The 13,624-nt window shown below is 48.9% G+C and overlaps 1 protein-coding gene across 1 annotated transcript; it reads right to left on the bottom strand.

Annotated features, from left to right (window-relative positions):
• Positions 1–328: 328 nt before the first annotated feature.
• LOC149469352 (uncharacterized) lies at positions 329–11,751 on the bottom strand. The gene is made up of 6 exons (XM_089669342.1): positions 11,679–11,751; positions 11,393–11,599; positions 11,076–11,303; positions 10,790–10,996; positions 10,538–10,679; positions 329–1,437 (listed from the first exon to the last, which is right to left on the bottom strand). Exons 2-6 carry the CDS (start codon positions 11,525–11,527, stop codon positions 527–529), a joined length of 1,623 nt encoding a protein of 540 aa, XP_089525468.1. The 5' UTR covers positions 11,528–11,599; positions 11,679–11,751; the 3' UTR covers positions 329–526.
• Positions 11,752–13,624: the final 1,873 nt, after the last annotated feature.

The following is a 13,624-nucleotide window of genomic DNA, read 5'->3' as shown; positions in this document are numbered from 1 at the left end:
ACTCGCTCTGAGATCACTTCTCACATAGAGACAGACACCACCACCTTTCCTATTTCCCCGTCTCTCTGAAAGAGAACCTAGCCAGGAATATGAATGGCCCAGTCATGTGAGGAATGAAGCCAAGATTCAGCAATACCAATTCAATCCTAGTTCTCTTCATGTACCAAACCTTCCAACTCACCTATTGTGCTGGGCACACTTCTGGCATTGGGGAACAAACACTTTCATTCACTGACACCTTGTTCATTCACTGACACCTTGTCCATTCACCGCCACCTTGTCCATTCACCGACACCTTGTCCATTCACCGACACCTTGTTCACATGGATTTTCTGTAATTGTTTTACTTTAATACAAATGGTACCAATTCCACTGGTTGCAACATGGGAACATTCTTATCTGCCATAGCCCTCCCCTCATCTTTCCCCATTCCACCCCCAATAAGAACTGACCCCGGTCTGATCTGTCTACCCCGTTATAATCACTGATGTACAGGAAGACAGGACTTCAGTGAGGAACATTTCCCTCACTCAGGACAGAAATACGGCTTCTCCCCCGTGTGAGATCTCTGATGTCTGCAAAGACTGGACTTCACTGAAAAACATTTCCCACACTCAGGACAGGAATATGGCTTCTCCCCTGTGTGAGATCTTTGATGTGTTTGCAGACTGAACGTCTGTGAAAAACATTTCCCACACTCATGACAGGAATACGGCTTCTCCCCCATGTGAGATCTCTGATGTCTGTAAAGATGGGACTTCTGTGAATAAAATTTCCCACACTCAGGACAGGAATACGGCTTCTCCCCTGTATGATATCTCTGATGTGTGTGAAGACTGGACTTGTCTGAAAAACATTTCCCGCACTCAGAACAGGAATACGGCTTCTCCCCTGTGTGAGATCTCTGATGTGTGTAAAGATTGGATTTCTGTGAAAAACATTTCCCACACTGAGGACAGGAATACAGCTTCTCCCCCGTGTGAGATATCTGATGTCTGTAAAGACTGGACTTCTGTGAAAAACATTTCCCGCACTCAGGACAGGAATAAGGCTTCTCCCCCATGTGAGATCTCTGATGGCTGCAAAGACTGGACTTCAGTGAAAAACATTTCCCGCACTCAGGACAAGAATACGGCTTCTCCCCTGTGTGAGATCTCTGATGCCTGTGAAGATGGGACTTCTGTGAATAACATTTCCCGCACTCAGGACAGGAGAAGCTCTTCCCTGTTGGAAGGCCGGCCCAGTCCCGCACAGTCTGAGGTTCCTCAGGATACGAGGAATCCGATGGTCCATCTACACTGGGTGGTGCCGGATGGACATTGGAGGGAGCCGGGTTTTCTCCTGGACTATACTGTGTGATGTCCTCATCTTCTACTTTCCAGTCTGGAGACAAAGTGAGACAATCCTCGGAGGTTTTCCTCATCTCCCGGCCATGGACTAAAATACAAAGACAAAGAGGATTACTAGACAGGAGCTGATTGGTTCCCCCAAACCAGGACTCCGCCCACATCAGGCAGCTTGGTCTCTGAGGAGCTTACAATTCCACCATCAAGGGAACTAGGAAATGGCTCCTCTGATCTCCTACCAGGATATTTCTTTATTCATGGACCTTAGTCAGAGAGTGAGGAAACAACCAGAACTGTCTTTTATAGGAGGGACAGTGATGAGGGGATTATAGGACGAGGGTCCCCACCCCCTCTATCACTCATCGCCATCTTCCCAACACAAGAAGTACTGCACTTCCTTATTTACTCCATGATTTAGTCATGAAGAACAGCGGGGCTGAGCCCCACCAGAGGTCAGAGAGTGAGGATGGGGGGAGAACAACCAAGATGAAGACTGGACTGATCCTGAAGACCACCATCATTGGGGTATTGGCTCCTCCCTCATTATCACTTTCTGTTTAAGGGTCAAAGCTGGAGGATGTTATCACATTATTATCACCATGTAAAAGTCTGTGCTCCAATCACAGCATCCGATATCAAATGTCCATCTGGTAGGAAATGGGGGGAACAAAAGAGAATCCATATTATGTGTATATATTGCAGTGGGGGGAGGGGGGAGCAGAAGTCAGGACTATGGAATGTACAACATAGAGTATATAGTGCAAGGGTCAGGAGTATGTAATGTACAACACAGAGTATATAGTGCAGGGGTCAGGAGGATGTAATGTACAACATAGAGTATATAGTGCAAGGGTCAGGAGTATGTAATGTACAACATAGAGTATATAGTGCAGGGGTCAGGAGTATGTAATGTACAACATAGAGTATATAGTGCAGGGGTCAGGAGTATGTAATGTACAACATAGAGTATATAGTGCAGGGGTCAGGAGTATGTAATGTACAACATAGAGTATATAGTGCAGGGGTCAGGAGTATGTAATGTACAATATAGAGTATATAGTGCAGGGGTCAGGAGTATGTAATGTACAACATAGAGTATATAGTGCAGGGGTCAGGAGTATGTAATGTACAACATAGAATATATAGTGCAGGGGTCAGGGGTATGTAATGTACAATACATAGTATATAGTGCAGGTGTCAGGAGTATGTAATGCACAGCAGAGTATATAGTGCAGGGGTCAGGAGTATGCAATGTACAACACAGAGTATATAGTGCAGGGGTCAGGTGTATGTAATGTACAATACATAGTATATAGTGCAGGTGTCAGGAGTATGTAATGCACAGCAGAGTATATAGTGCAGGGGTCAGGAGTATGTAATGTACAACATAGAGTATATAGTGCAGGGGTCAGGAGTATGTAATGTACAACATAGAGTATATAGTGCAGGGGTCAGGTGTATGTAATGTACAATACATAGTATATAGTGCAGGTGTCAGGAGTATGTAATGTACAACATAGAGTATATAGTGCAGGGGTCAGGAGTATGTAATGTACAACATAGAGTATATAGTGCAGGGGTCAGGTGTATGTAATGTACAATACATAGTATATAGTGCAGGTGTCAGGAGTATGTAATGCACAGCAGAGTATATAGTGCAGGGGTCAGGAGTATTTCTCAGATTGGGGGGGCATAGTCACAAATGTGGTGCTGCTTTTGCGTGAGTGTTGTTTTTGAAGGAGTGCTAAGACGCAGTTGAACACAGCAGTCTAATCATACCTTCCCTGCTTTTCACAGGTAAATGCTGCTATCTGCTCTCCACTCTAAACTACAACAGCACATTGACTCCTTTTAATTTCAGAACAAATAGTGTATATATATATATTTGTCTGTTTGTGTTGATTAGTTCTCACCTCTTGTTGCACCCTTTTTAATGACTGTGGCCTGTGTCTGGTCTGTGTTTGAGAAACATCCCCCCCATTCATGTGATTCTTATCAGTTCCTAATTGGGGCGGAGATGAGTGCTCATTTGGCCATCTCCTTATAAATTTGGATCAGCTCATGGGGGTGGTCACAGATGGGGCGCATAGTCCCAGATGGGGTGCTGCTTTTGCATGAGTGCTGTTTTGATGGAGTGCAGAGACACAGTTGAACACAGCAGTTGAACTAAAGCAGAACTCAAGCAGCAGGAAGATACAACAAGAAACTCTCCTGCATGCTGGACAGACTGCGAGCAAACACCCCGGGAAACATCTCCTACAAGTCTGAGTCCTGTGGGGGAAAGGGTTAATCTCTTATACCTGTCTAAAATCTATTTCAATAATTCTGAAACATACTAACATCTCACAGATAGAGAACGTTGATGAAATCAATACGGAGTATTTACTCGGCTACTGTTTATACAAATTCTAATATGTCATGTCAACCTGCCGGAAATGTGTCATATCACGCCAGCTACAGATATTGGACTTTGATTTCTGCACAACACAGTATTTTTATATAATAATACTTATTGGGATGAGATCCTGTTATGAAATACGTTTAGCTAATGATGTTCTGATTGGTTGAATCGATATTGGTTGTAATAATCTGATTGGATGGAGAGACATCCTCCCTCCATAATTGTATTTAAATCCTTCTTTTGCTACTAATAAATGAGCATACTTAGAACCATCCTGCTTCTGTGGTCTGTCATTGTATGGTCCCGGAATTCTGAGGGGTCCTCCAGATCATCCCAGGGGCCAAATTAACCCCTTCCCAGCAAGTCCCACTCCGTGTACCTTTTATTATGTCCCCTCTACTCCTTTTCATATTACTTTCCTGCGTTCCCAAAATCTCACTTCTTTACCCCTCTGCTCCACCCCAAAACTTGTACATCTCCCCCTCACTGCTACCATCTCCCTACTACTGCTCTCATCACCTCCTGCTGATACTTCACTCTCCTGCTGACCCAAACACCAGGACTGGAAGGCATGTGCGCTCGTGTACATCCCGCTCCCATCTTACTTTCCTCACCCTTCTTCTTCTCCTAACCTCTGGGGATATCTCCCCAAACCCTGGTCCTCCAGTATCTCACCCCCACACCAGGCACCCTCCTTCTTCTCCTAATCTCTGGGGATATCTCCCCAAACCCTGGTCCACCACTATCTAACCCCCACACCAGGCACCCTCCTTCTCCTAACCTCTGGGGATATCTCCCCAAACCCTGGTCCTCCACTATCTCACCCCCAAACCAGGCATCCTCCTTCTTCTCCTAATCTCTGGGGATATCTCCCCAAACCCTGGTCCTCCACTATCTCACCACCACACCAGGCACCCTCCTTCTTCTCCTAACCTCTGGGGATATCTCCCCAAACCCTGGTCCTCCACTATCTCACCCCCACACCAGGCATCCTCCTTCTCCTAACCTCTGGGGATATCTCCCCAAACCCTGGTCCTCCACTATCTCACCACCACACCAGGCACCCTCCTTCTCCTAACCTCTGGGGATCTCTCCCCCACACCAGGCATCCTCCTTCTTCTCCTAACCTCTGGGGATATCTCCCCAAACCCTGGTCCTCCACTATCTCACCACCACACCAGGCACCCTCCTTCTCCTAACCTCTGGGGATCTCTCCCCCACACCAGGCATCCTCCTTCTTCTCCTAACCTCTGGGGATATCTCCCCAAACCCTGGTCCACCACTATCTCACCCCCACACCAGGCACCCTCCTTCTCCTAACCTCTGGGGATATCTCCCCAAACTCTGGTCCTCCACTATCTCACCCCCACACCAGGCATCCTCCTTCTTCTCCTAATCTCTTGGGATATCTCCCCAAACCCTGGTCCTCCACTATCTCACCACCACACCAGGCACCCTCCTTCTTCTCCTAATCTCTGGGGATATCTCCTCAAACCCTGGTCCTCCACTATCTCACCACCACACCAGGCACCCTCCTTCTTCTCCTAACCTCTGGGGATATCTCCCCAAACCCTGGTCCTCCACTATCTCACCCCCACACCAGGCATCCTCCTTCTCCTAACCTCTGGGGATATCTCCCCAAACCCTGGTCCTCCACTATCTCACCACCACACCAGGCACCCTCCTTCTCCTAACCTCTGGGGATCTCTCCCCCACACCAGGCATCCTCCTTCTTCTCCTAACCTCTGGGGATATCTCCCCAAACCCTGGTCCTCCACTATCTCACCACCACACCAGGCACCCTCCTTCTCCTAACCTCTGGGGATCTCTCCCCCACACCAGGCATCCTCCTTCTTCTCCTAACCTCTGGGGATATCTCCCCAAACCCTGGTCCTCCACTATCTCACCCCCACACCAGGCACCCTCCTTCTCCTAATCTCTGGAGATAACTCCCCAAACCCTGGTCCTCCACTATCTCACCACCACACCAGGCACCCTCCTTCTTCTCCTAATCTCTGGGGATATCTCCCCAAACCCTGGTCCTCCACTATCTCACCACCACACCATGCATCCTACTTCTCCTAACCTCTGGGGATATCTCCCCAAACCCTGGTCCTCCACTATCTCACCACCACACCAGGCACCCTCCTTCTCCTAACCTCTGGGGATCTCTCCCCCACACCAGGCATCCTCCTTCTTCTCCTAACCTCTGGGGATATCTCCCCAAACCCTGGTCCTCCACTATCTCACCACCACACCAGGCAACCTCCTTCTCCTAACCTCTGGGGATCTCTCCCCCACACCAGGCATCCTCCTTCTTCTCCTAACCTCTGGGGATATCTCCCCAAACCCTGGTCCACCACTATCTCACCCCCACACCAGGCACCCTCCTTCTCCTAACCTCTGGGGATATCTCCCCAAACTCTGGTCCTCCACTATCTCACCCCCACACCAGGCATCCTCCTTCTTCTCCTAATCTCTTGGGATATCTCCCCAAACCCTGGTCCTCCACTATCTCACCACCACACCAGGCACCCTCCTTCTTCTCCTAATCTCTGGGGATATCTCCTCAAACCCTGGTCCTCCACTATCTCACCACCACACCAGGCACCCTCCTTCTTCTCCTAACCTCTGGGGATATCTCCCCAAACCCTGGTCCTCCACTATCTCACCCCCACACCAGGCATCCTCCTTCTCCTAACCTCTGGGGATATCTCCCCAAACCCTGGTCCTCCACTATCTCACCACCACACCAGGCACCCTCCTTCTCCTAACCTCTGGGGATCTCTCCCCCACACCAGGCATCCTCCTTCTTCTCCTAACCTCTGGGGATATCTCCCCAAACCCTGGTCCTCCACTATCTCACCACCACACCAGGCACCCTCCTTCTCCTAACCTCTGGGGATCTCTCCCCCACACCAGGCATCCTCCTTCTTCTCCTAACCTCTGGGGATATCTCCCCAAACCCTGGTCCTCCACTATCTCACCCCCACACCAGGCATCCTCCGTCTCCTAACCTCTGGGGATATCTCCCCAAACCCTGGTCCTCCACTATCTCACCACCACACCAGGCACCCTCCTTCTCCTAATCTCTGGAGATAACTCCCCAAACCCTGGTCCTCCACTATCTCACCACCACACCAGGCACCCTCCTTCTTCTCCTAATCTCTGGGGATATCTCCCCAAACCCTGGTCCTCCACTATCTCACCACCACACCATGCATCCTACTTCTCCTAACCTCTGGGGATATCTCCCCAAACCCTGGTCCTCCACTATCTCACCACCACACCAGGCACCCTCCTTCTCCTAACCTCTGGGGATCTCTCCCCCACACCAGGCATCCTCCTTCTTCTCCTAACCTCTGGGGATATCTCCCCAAACCCTGGTCCTCCACTATCTCACCACCACACCAGGCAACCTCCTTCTCCTAACCTCTGGGGATCTCTCCCCCACACCAGGCATCCTCCTTCTTCTCCTAACCTCTGGGGATATCTCCCCAAACCCTGGTCCACCACTATCTCACCCCCACACCAGGCACCCTCCTTCTCCTAACCTCTGGGGATATCTCCCCAAACTCTGGTCCTCCACTATCTCACCCCCACACCAGGCATCCTCCTTCTTCTCCTAACCTCTGGGGATATCTCCCCAAACCCTGGTCCTCCACTATCTCACCCCCACACCAGACATCCTCCTTCTTCTCCTAACCTCTGGGGATATCTCCGCAAACCCTGGTCCTCCACTATCTCACCCCCACACCAGGCATCCTCCTTCTTCTCCTAACCTCTGGGGATATCTCCCCAAACCCTGGTCCTCCACTATCTCACCACCACACCAGGCATCCTCCTTCTTCTCCTAATCTCTGGGGATATCTCCCCAAACCTTGGTCCTCCACTATCTCACCACCACACCAGGCACCCTCCTTCTCCTAACCTCTGGGGATATCTCCCCAAACCCTGGTCCTCCACTATCTCACCACCACACCAGGCACCCTCCTTCTCCTAACCTCTGGGGATATCTCCCAAACCCTGGTCCTCCACTATCTCACCACCACACCAGGCACCCTCCTTCTCCTAACCTCTGGGGATATCTCCCAAACCCTGGTCCTCCACTATCTCACCCCCACACCAGGCACCCTCCTTCTCCTAACCTCTGAGGATATCTCCCAAACCCTGGTCCTCCACTATCTCACCCCCATACCAGGCATCCTCCTCCTTCTCCTAATCTCTGGGGATATCTCCCCAAATCCTGGTCCTCCACTATCTCACCACACCAGGCACCCTCCTCCTTCTCCTAAGCTCTGGGGATATCTCCACAAACCCTGGTCCTCCACTATCTCACCACCACACCAGGCACCCTCCTTCTCCTAACCTCTGGGGATATCTCCCCCACACCAGGCATCCTCCTTCTCCTAATCTCTGAGGATATCTCCCCAAACCCTGGTCCTCCACTATCTCACCACCACACCAGGCACCCTCCTTCTTCTCCTAACCTCTGGGGATATCTCCACAAACCCTGGTCCTCCACTATCTCACCACCACAACAGGCACCCTCCTTCTCCTAACCTCTGGGGATATATCCCCAAACCCTGGTCCTCCACTATCTCACCCCCACACCAGGCACCGTCTTTCATCCAGGAATAGCCGCAATCCCCTCAATTTAATATTTGCCCCCGTGCTCCCAAAAACCACCCTCCCTTTTTCATGTGCGCTCTGGAATGCCCACTCTGTAATAATCTCACCTCTGTCCATGACCTTTTTGTCTCCGACTCCCTTAACCTACTAGCGATTAGAAACCTGACTCCAAGCAGCAGATTCTGCTTCTCCCGCGGCACTTTTCTATGGAGGCCTCATCTGGACCCACTCACCCAGACCCAGTGGTCGGAAAGGTGGTGGGGTTGGTTTGCTTCTATCCTCACTGAGCACCTTTCAAGTCCTCCCTAACCCTCCCTCTCTATCCTTCTCTTCTTTCCAGACTCACTGCATCCGGCTGTTTTCTCCAATTTCTCTGAGGATTGCAGTGATCTATCGGCCTCCTGGACCCGTGTCCCGCTTTTTTGATGATTTCTGCGCCTGGATACCCTACTTTCTTTCCTCTGAACTACAAACTATCATTCTCAGAGATTTTATCATCCCTATTAATGTCAACAACCCGGCTACACCCCAACTCTTCAACAAACCTCATCTTTTGCATTAGCACAATGTATACCGTCCTCCACTCACTCTGATGGGAATACATTACACCTTGTTTTCTCCCATCTTTGCACTCCCTACAACCTCACAAACACCCCCTTTCCTCTCTCTGATCACAATCTCATCACCTTCACGGTCTCCTCGTCTTCAAACACCTATCCCTCCAAGCAGCCAACAATTACCCACAGAAACCTTCACAACTTGAACCCGGCTCCTTTCCACTCTGCAACTGACCAACTCTATGACAGAATCTCTCCCCTGTTCTGCCCTGACCTGGCCACTGCTGTCTACAACAGTTCACTGTCATCCACATTAGACTCACTTGCTCCTCTAACAACACGAAGCATCAGGCCCCGACCATTACATCCGTGGCAGACTGACCACACCAAAAATCTTAGGAGACATAGTCATGCGCTGGAGCAATTGTGGTGTAAAACCAAATCCCAGCAAGCATTCACCCGATATAAATCTGCTTTCTTCACATACAATTCTTCCCTCCATGCTGCCAAACAAACCTACTTTGTCACTTTCAGCAATACCTTGTCATCTAGTCCTTGTCGTCTCTTCTCTACTTTTAACTCTCTACTTTCTCCACCCCCACCTCCACCCAGTACCTCATTCACTGCTCACAAGATGGCAAATCATTTCAAAAACAAGATTGACACAATTCGTAGGGGCATCACCACTGCATAGACATCCATCCCACTTAGCATACCTTATACTAAACCTCCCTCAACACTTTCCTCTTTTGACCTCGCTACTACTGAAGAGGTCACTAAGATGTTCTCAGAAGTAATGTACAAAATAGAGTATATAGTGCAGGGGTCAGGAGTATGTAATGTACAACATGGAGTATATAGTGCAGGGGTAAGGAGAATGTAACGTACATCAGAGTATCAAGTGCAGGGGTCAGGAGTATGTAATGTACAGCGCAGAGTATATAGTGCAGGGGTCAGGAGTATGTAATGTACAACATAGAGTATATAGTGCAGGGGTCAGGAGAATGTAATGTACAACAGAGTATATAGTGCAGGGGTCAGGAGTATGTAATGTACAGCGTAGAGTATATAGTGCAGGGGACATAATATTGGAATTCAGCAATCAGTGGAAGCTTAAATGTTTACTGTAGACAAGTTGCAGAGATCCCACACCGCTGCCTCCCATCTCCTGAGACTGCACTCAGTGACTTGGGTCTGAGACTATACAGACATATCCCTCCACCCGGCACAGCCAGCAGACAAAAGAACAAGTAGCCCTGGGAGACTTGTTCTATCAGAGATTTTACTAGACCCGGGCATGGGGCAGAATACCAAAAGCACACACCCCAGGTGCCTAGGTCAAGTAATGTCTATGGTGAAAATGAACATTTTGCTGCCAGTTCAGCCTCAGAACCTCCATAAATCCAGTCTAGATACATAAATTGTGTCTGCAGCACAGAGAAGGAAGATTATCCGAGAGAAATCCAGGAATACAGGACGGGGAACACAGCTCAGGAAAGTGACCAGGGGATTACAGGCTGATATCACCCAGTCCCCGCCCTACTCTGGACCAATCAGTGAGCAGTATGGGTGGAGGAATGGATTTAGTGTTCATGACCCACCTGTGCTGATCTCTGTAGGAGTGTCCTCCTCTATAATTAGCCTCATTATTCCATCCTCCTCCATAGACTGCTGATCATCCCTCACATACGCCTCTTCTTCTTCTGCTTTAACCTCAAATTTGATATCGATTGGATCTCCACTCTAAATCAAGGAAATGAGAGAGAATATCATCTGTAAAATATAAGGTCACATAAAAGAACTCCAAACATTGTCTTCATGAGTCCATGTTCTAGATACTCCATCCCACCAACCTTGTAATGGTGAGGGATGGTGTGACCTTCCTGTGTGGAATCCCGGGAATACAGAGGATGGGGACATCTCTCTGGTGGGTTCCTGGTATTAGGTGGCTCCATCATATCCTTGTGTCCTTCTGAAAACTCCTCCATCACTCCATACTCCTCATCCTCCTCTTTATACTCCTCTTTAACATCAATATTATCATCCCCGAGGATTCCACTCTGAAAGATATAATAAAACATTCATTGTAACAAACATGCTGTGTATAAATCACAACTACCAATAATTGTCATCATCTACCTGATGGTGGTGAGGGATGGTGTGACCTTCCTGTGTGGAATCCCGGGAATACAGTGGATGGGGACATCTCTCTGGTGGGTTCCTGTAGCTGGATGACTCCACCATGGTGTCCTGGTACAGATCTTTGTGTTCTTCTAGAAGCTCTGACTCCTCCATCCCCCCATCCTCACCCTCCTCCTCTTTTATCTCTTCTTTAAGCTCAACTTTAGGATCTCTCAGGTTTCCACTCTGAATATATAATAAAAATGATATTAATGGTAACAATGCAGATAATGTACAGATCCTAATGATACTATCAGTGATTGTTCCTCATCTACCTGATGATGGTGAGGGATGGTGTGACCTTCCTGTGTGGAATCCCGGGAATACAGAGGACGGGGACATCTCTCTGGTGGGTTCCTGGTATTAGGTGGCTCCATCATATCCTTGTGTCCTTCTGAAAACTCCTCCATCACTCCATACTCCTCATCCTCCTCTTTATACTCTTCTTTAACATCAATATTATCATCCCCGAGGATTCCACTCTGAAAGATATAATAAAACATTCATTGTAACAAACATGCTGTGTATAAATCACAACTACCAATAATTGTCATCATCTACCTGATGATGAGGGATGGTGTGACCTTCCTGTGTGGAATCCCGGGAATACAGAGGACGGGGACATCTCTGTGGTGGGTTCCCATGACTGGATCCATCTGTAGGAAACACACACACTGACTGAATCCATTGTTTCTATGTGTTTATCAGATGATGGGGGATCTAGGTGGATCCTCCGTACTGCTCTCTCCTTTACAATAAAGTCTCCTCTTACCCGGTGATGTGAGGGGCGGCTGATTGTCCATCATGACGTCCTTGTAGAGATCCTTGTGTCCTTCTAAATACTCCCACTCCTCCATGGAGAAATAGACAGTGACACCCTGACACCTTATAGGAACCTGACACACACAATGATACAGTCACCATCCAGACACATCCCTTGTCTGTTACTGGAGAATGTCCCAGAATTCCCGGCACCGCTCACCTCTCCTGTCAGCAGCTCAGTGATCTCTCTGGTGACTTCTAGAATCTTCTTCTTCTTTCTCTCTTCTATCAGGGAGGGAGGTGGAGGCAATGTGATGTCATATGATCTCCAGACTTCACAGGAGGAAAACTCTACATCTGAACACAAAGAGTCACATCAAATGATATTCCCAGAATCCTCCTCACCTCTCTATTCAGGTCTCCATTTTATTAAAGCCCCACTTCAGGCTGAGGTATAATTTCCCCCCACAGGACCCCCACACTACGCAGGGTATAGGCTTGTTGCAGCATTCTGATGTCATTACATACAACGCAGGACCAACAGTCCCACTTTACATGTGAGGATACCAAGGGGCCCCCACATCCTAAGAGCATCAGAAAAATGTCAGATGAAGGGACATCGAGAGGAGGAGCTGTGAGGTCAGTGTGATGTCATAGGATTCTCTGACTCTGAATGGAGGGACATTGGGGGGAGGAGGAGCTGTGAGGTCAGTGTGATGTCATAGGATTCTCTGACTCTGGATGGAGGGACATTGGGAGGAGGAGCTGTGAGGTCAGTGTGATGTCATAGGACATATAGACTCTGGTAGGGTGGACATTTGGATGGGGAGATTTGAGGGGTCCTCTATATGGAGCTCCCATACAAACCAAATCCTAGTTCCTGGGTGCGTCCTACCTCTCCTAAACTGAAGAGTGAACTTTGACCTTTACCATCCAGAAATCTGTCCGGAATCTGTGGAAGTAAGCTGTCATGTGATCAGGTGACGTGCGGAGGAACGGAGTGTAAATAGCAGACAATTGTCTCCAGAGCCCCTAATGGTGGGGATGGATTTGGCGGCGTGCTGGTGCCAAGTTTCCTCCCCCCAGGGTCACTGCAGGTGTGGAGAAAAGCTGTGTAAGAGGATATGGAGGAGAGATGAGGAGGAGATCCAGGAATCAGGAGAAAGGTCAGGGCAAGCAACAGACGAGCGCATCCAAGAGACCAAGCCGGGGTCACTACACAGAAAATCAATCCAAGGAAACAACAGGCAGGACGAGGAATAGCAAGAAGGAGCTGAGAGACAAATGAGAATATTGCTCAGCCAATGGGAGATGATCTCAGCATGACTTCCATCATGAAGGAGATGAGGGGGAGGGGAGGAAGTCACTGAAGGTGACCATAGATCCATGGAAATTCAGCTGGTTCAGCAGGGATCGCTCACATTCCATGTGTGGTCACTGCCGGATAAAAGCCACTCCCCCAGCGGCTGCAGCCAATAGCTTCAGTGCTGATCTGTGTATTCTGAGAGCGGAGGAGTCCCCCCATTGTCAGAATACAAGAGTGAAGCGGGGAGGATTCCCCCATCCACCTCCAATGTGTGGATGGGGGAATCACTTCAGTTTTTTTTCTGCTCATCCCGCTGGCTGAACGATAAAACTGAACCATGTAGGCCAGCTTTGGGGGCAAATATATTATCATCAACTCCTCCCCCTGAAGGGGTTCATCTACGTATTACCTCCTCTGCTGTCAGATCCAGGAATGTCGA

Source organism: Staurois parvus, unplaced genomic scaffold, assembly GCF_062004578.1.
Source record: "Staurois parvus isolate SC_StPar_1 unplaced genomic scaffold, SC_StPar_1.0 ptg000073l, whole genome shotgun sequence".
In the NCBI taxonomy this organism is placed as follows: Eukaryota; Metazoa; Chordata; class Amphibia; order Anura; family Ranidae; genus Staurois; species Staurois parvus.
The sequence above is the reverse complement of the archived record's forward strand: the minus strand, read 5'-3'. Positions and strand labels throughout refer to the sequence as shown.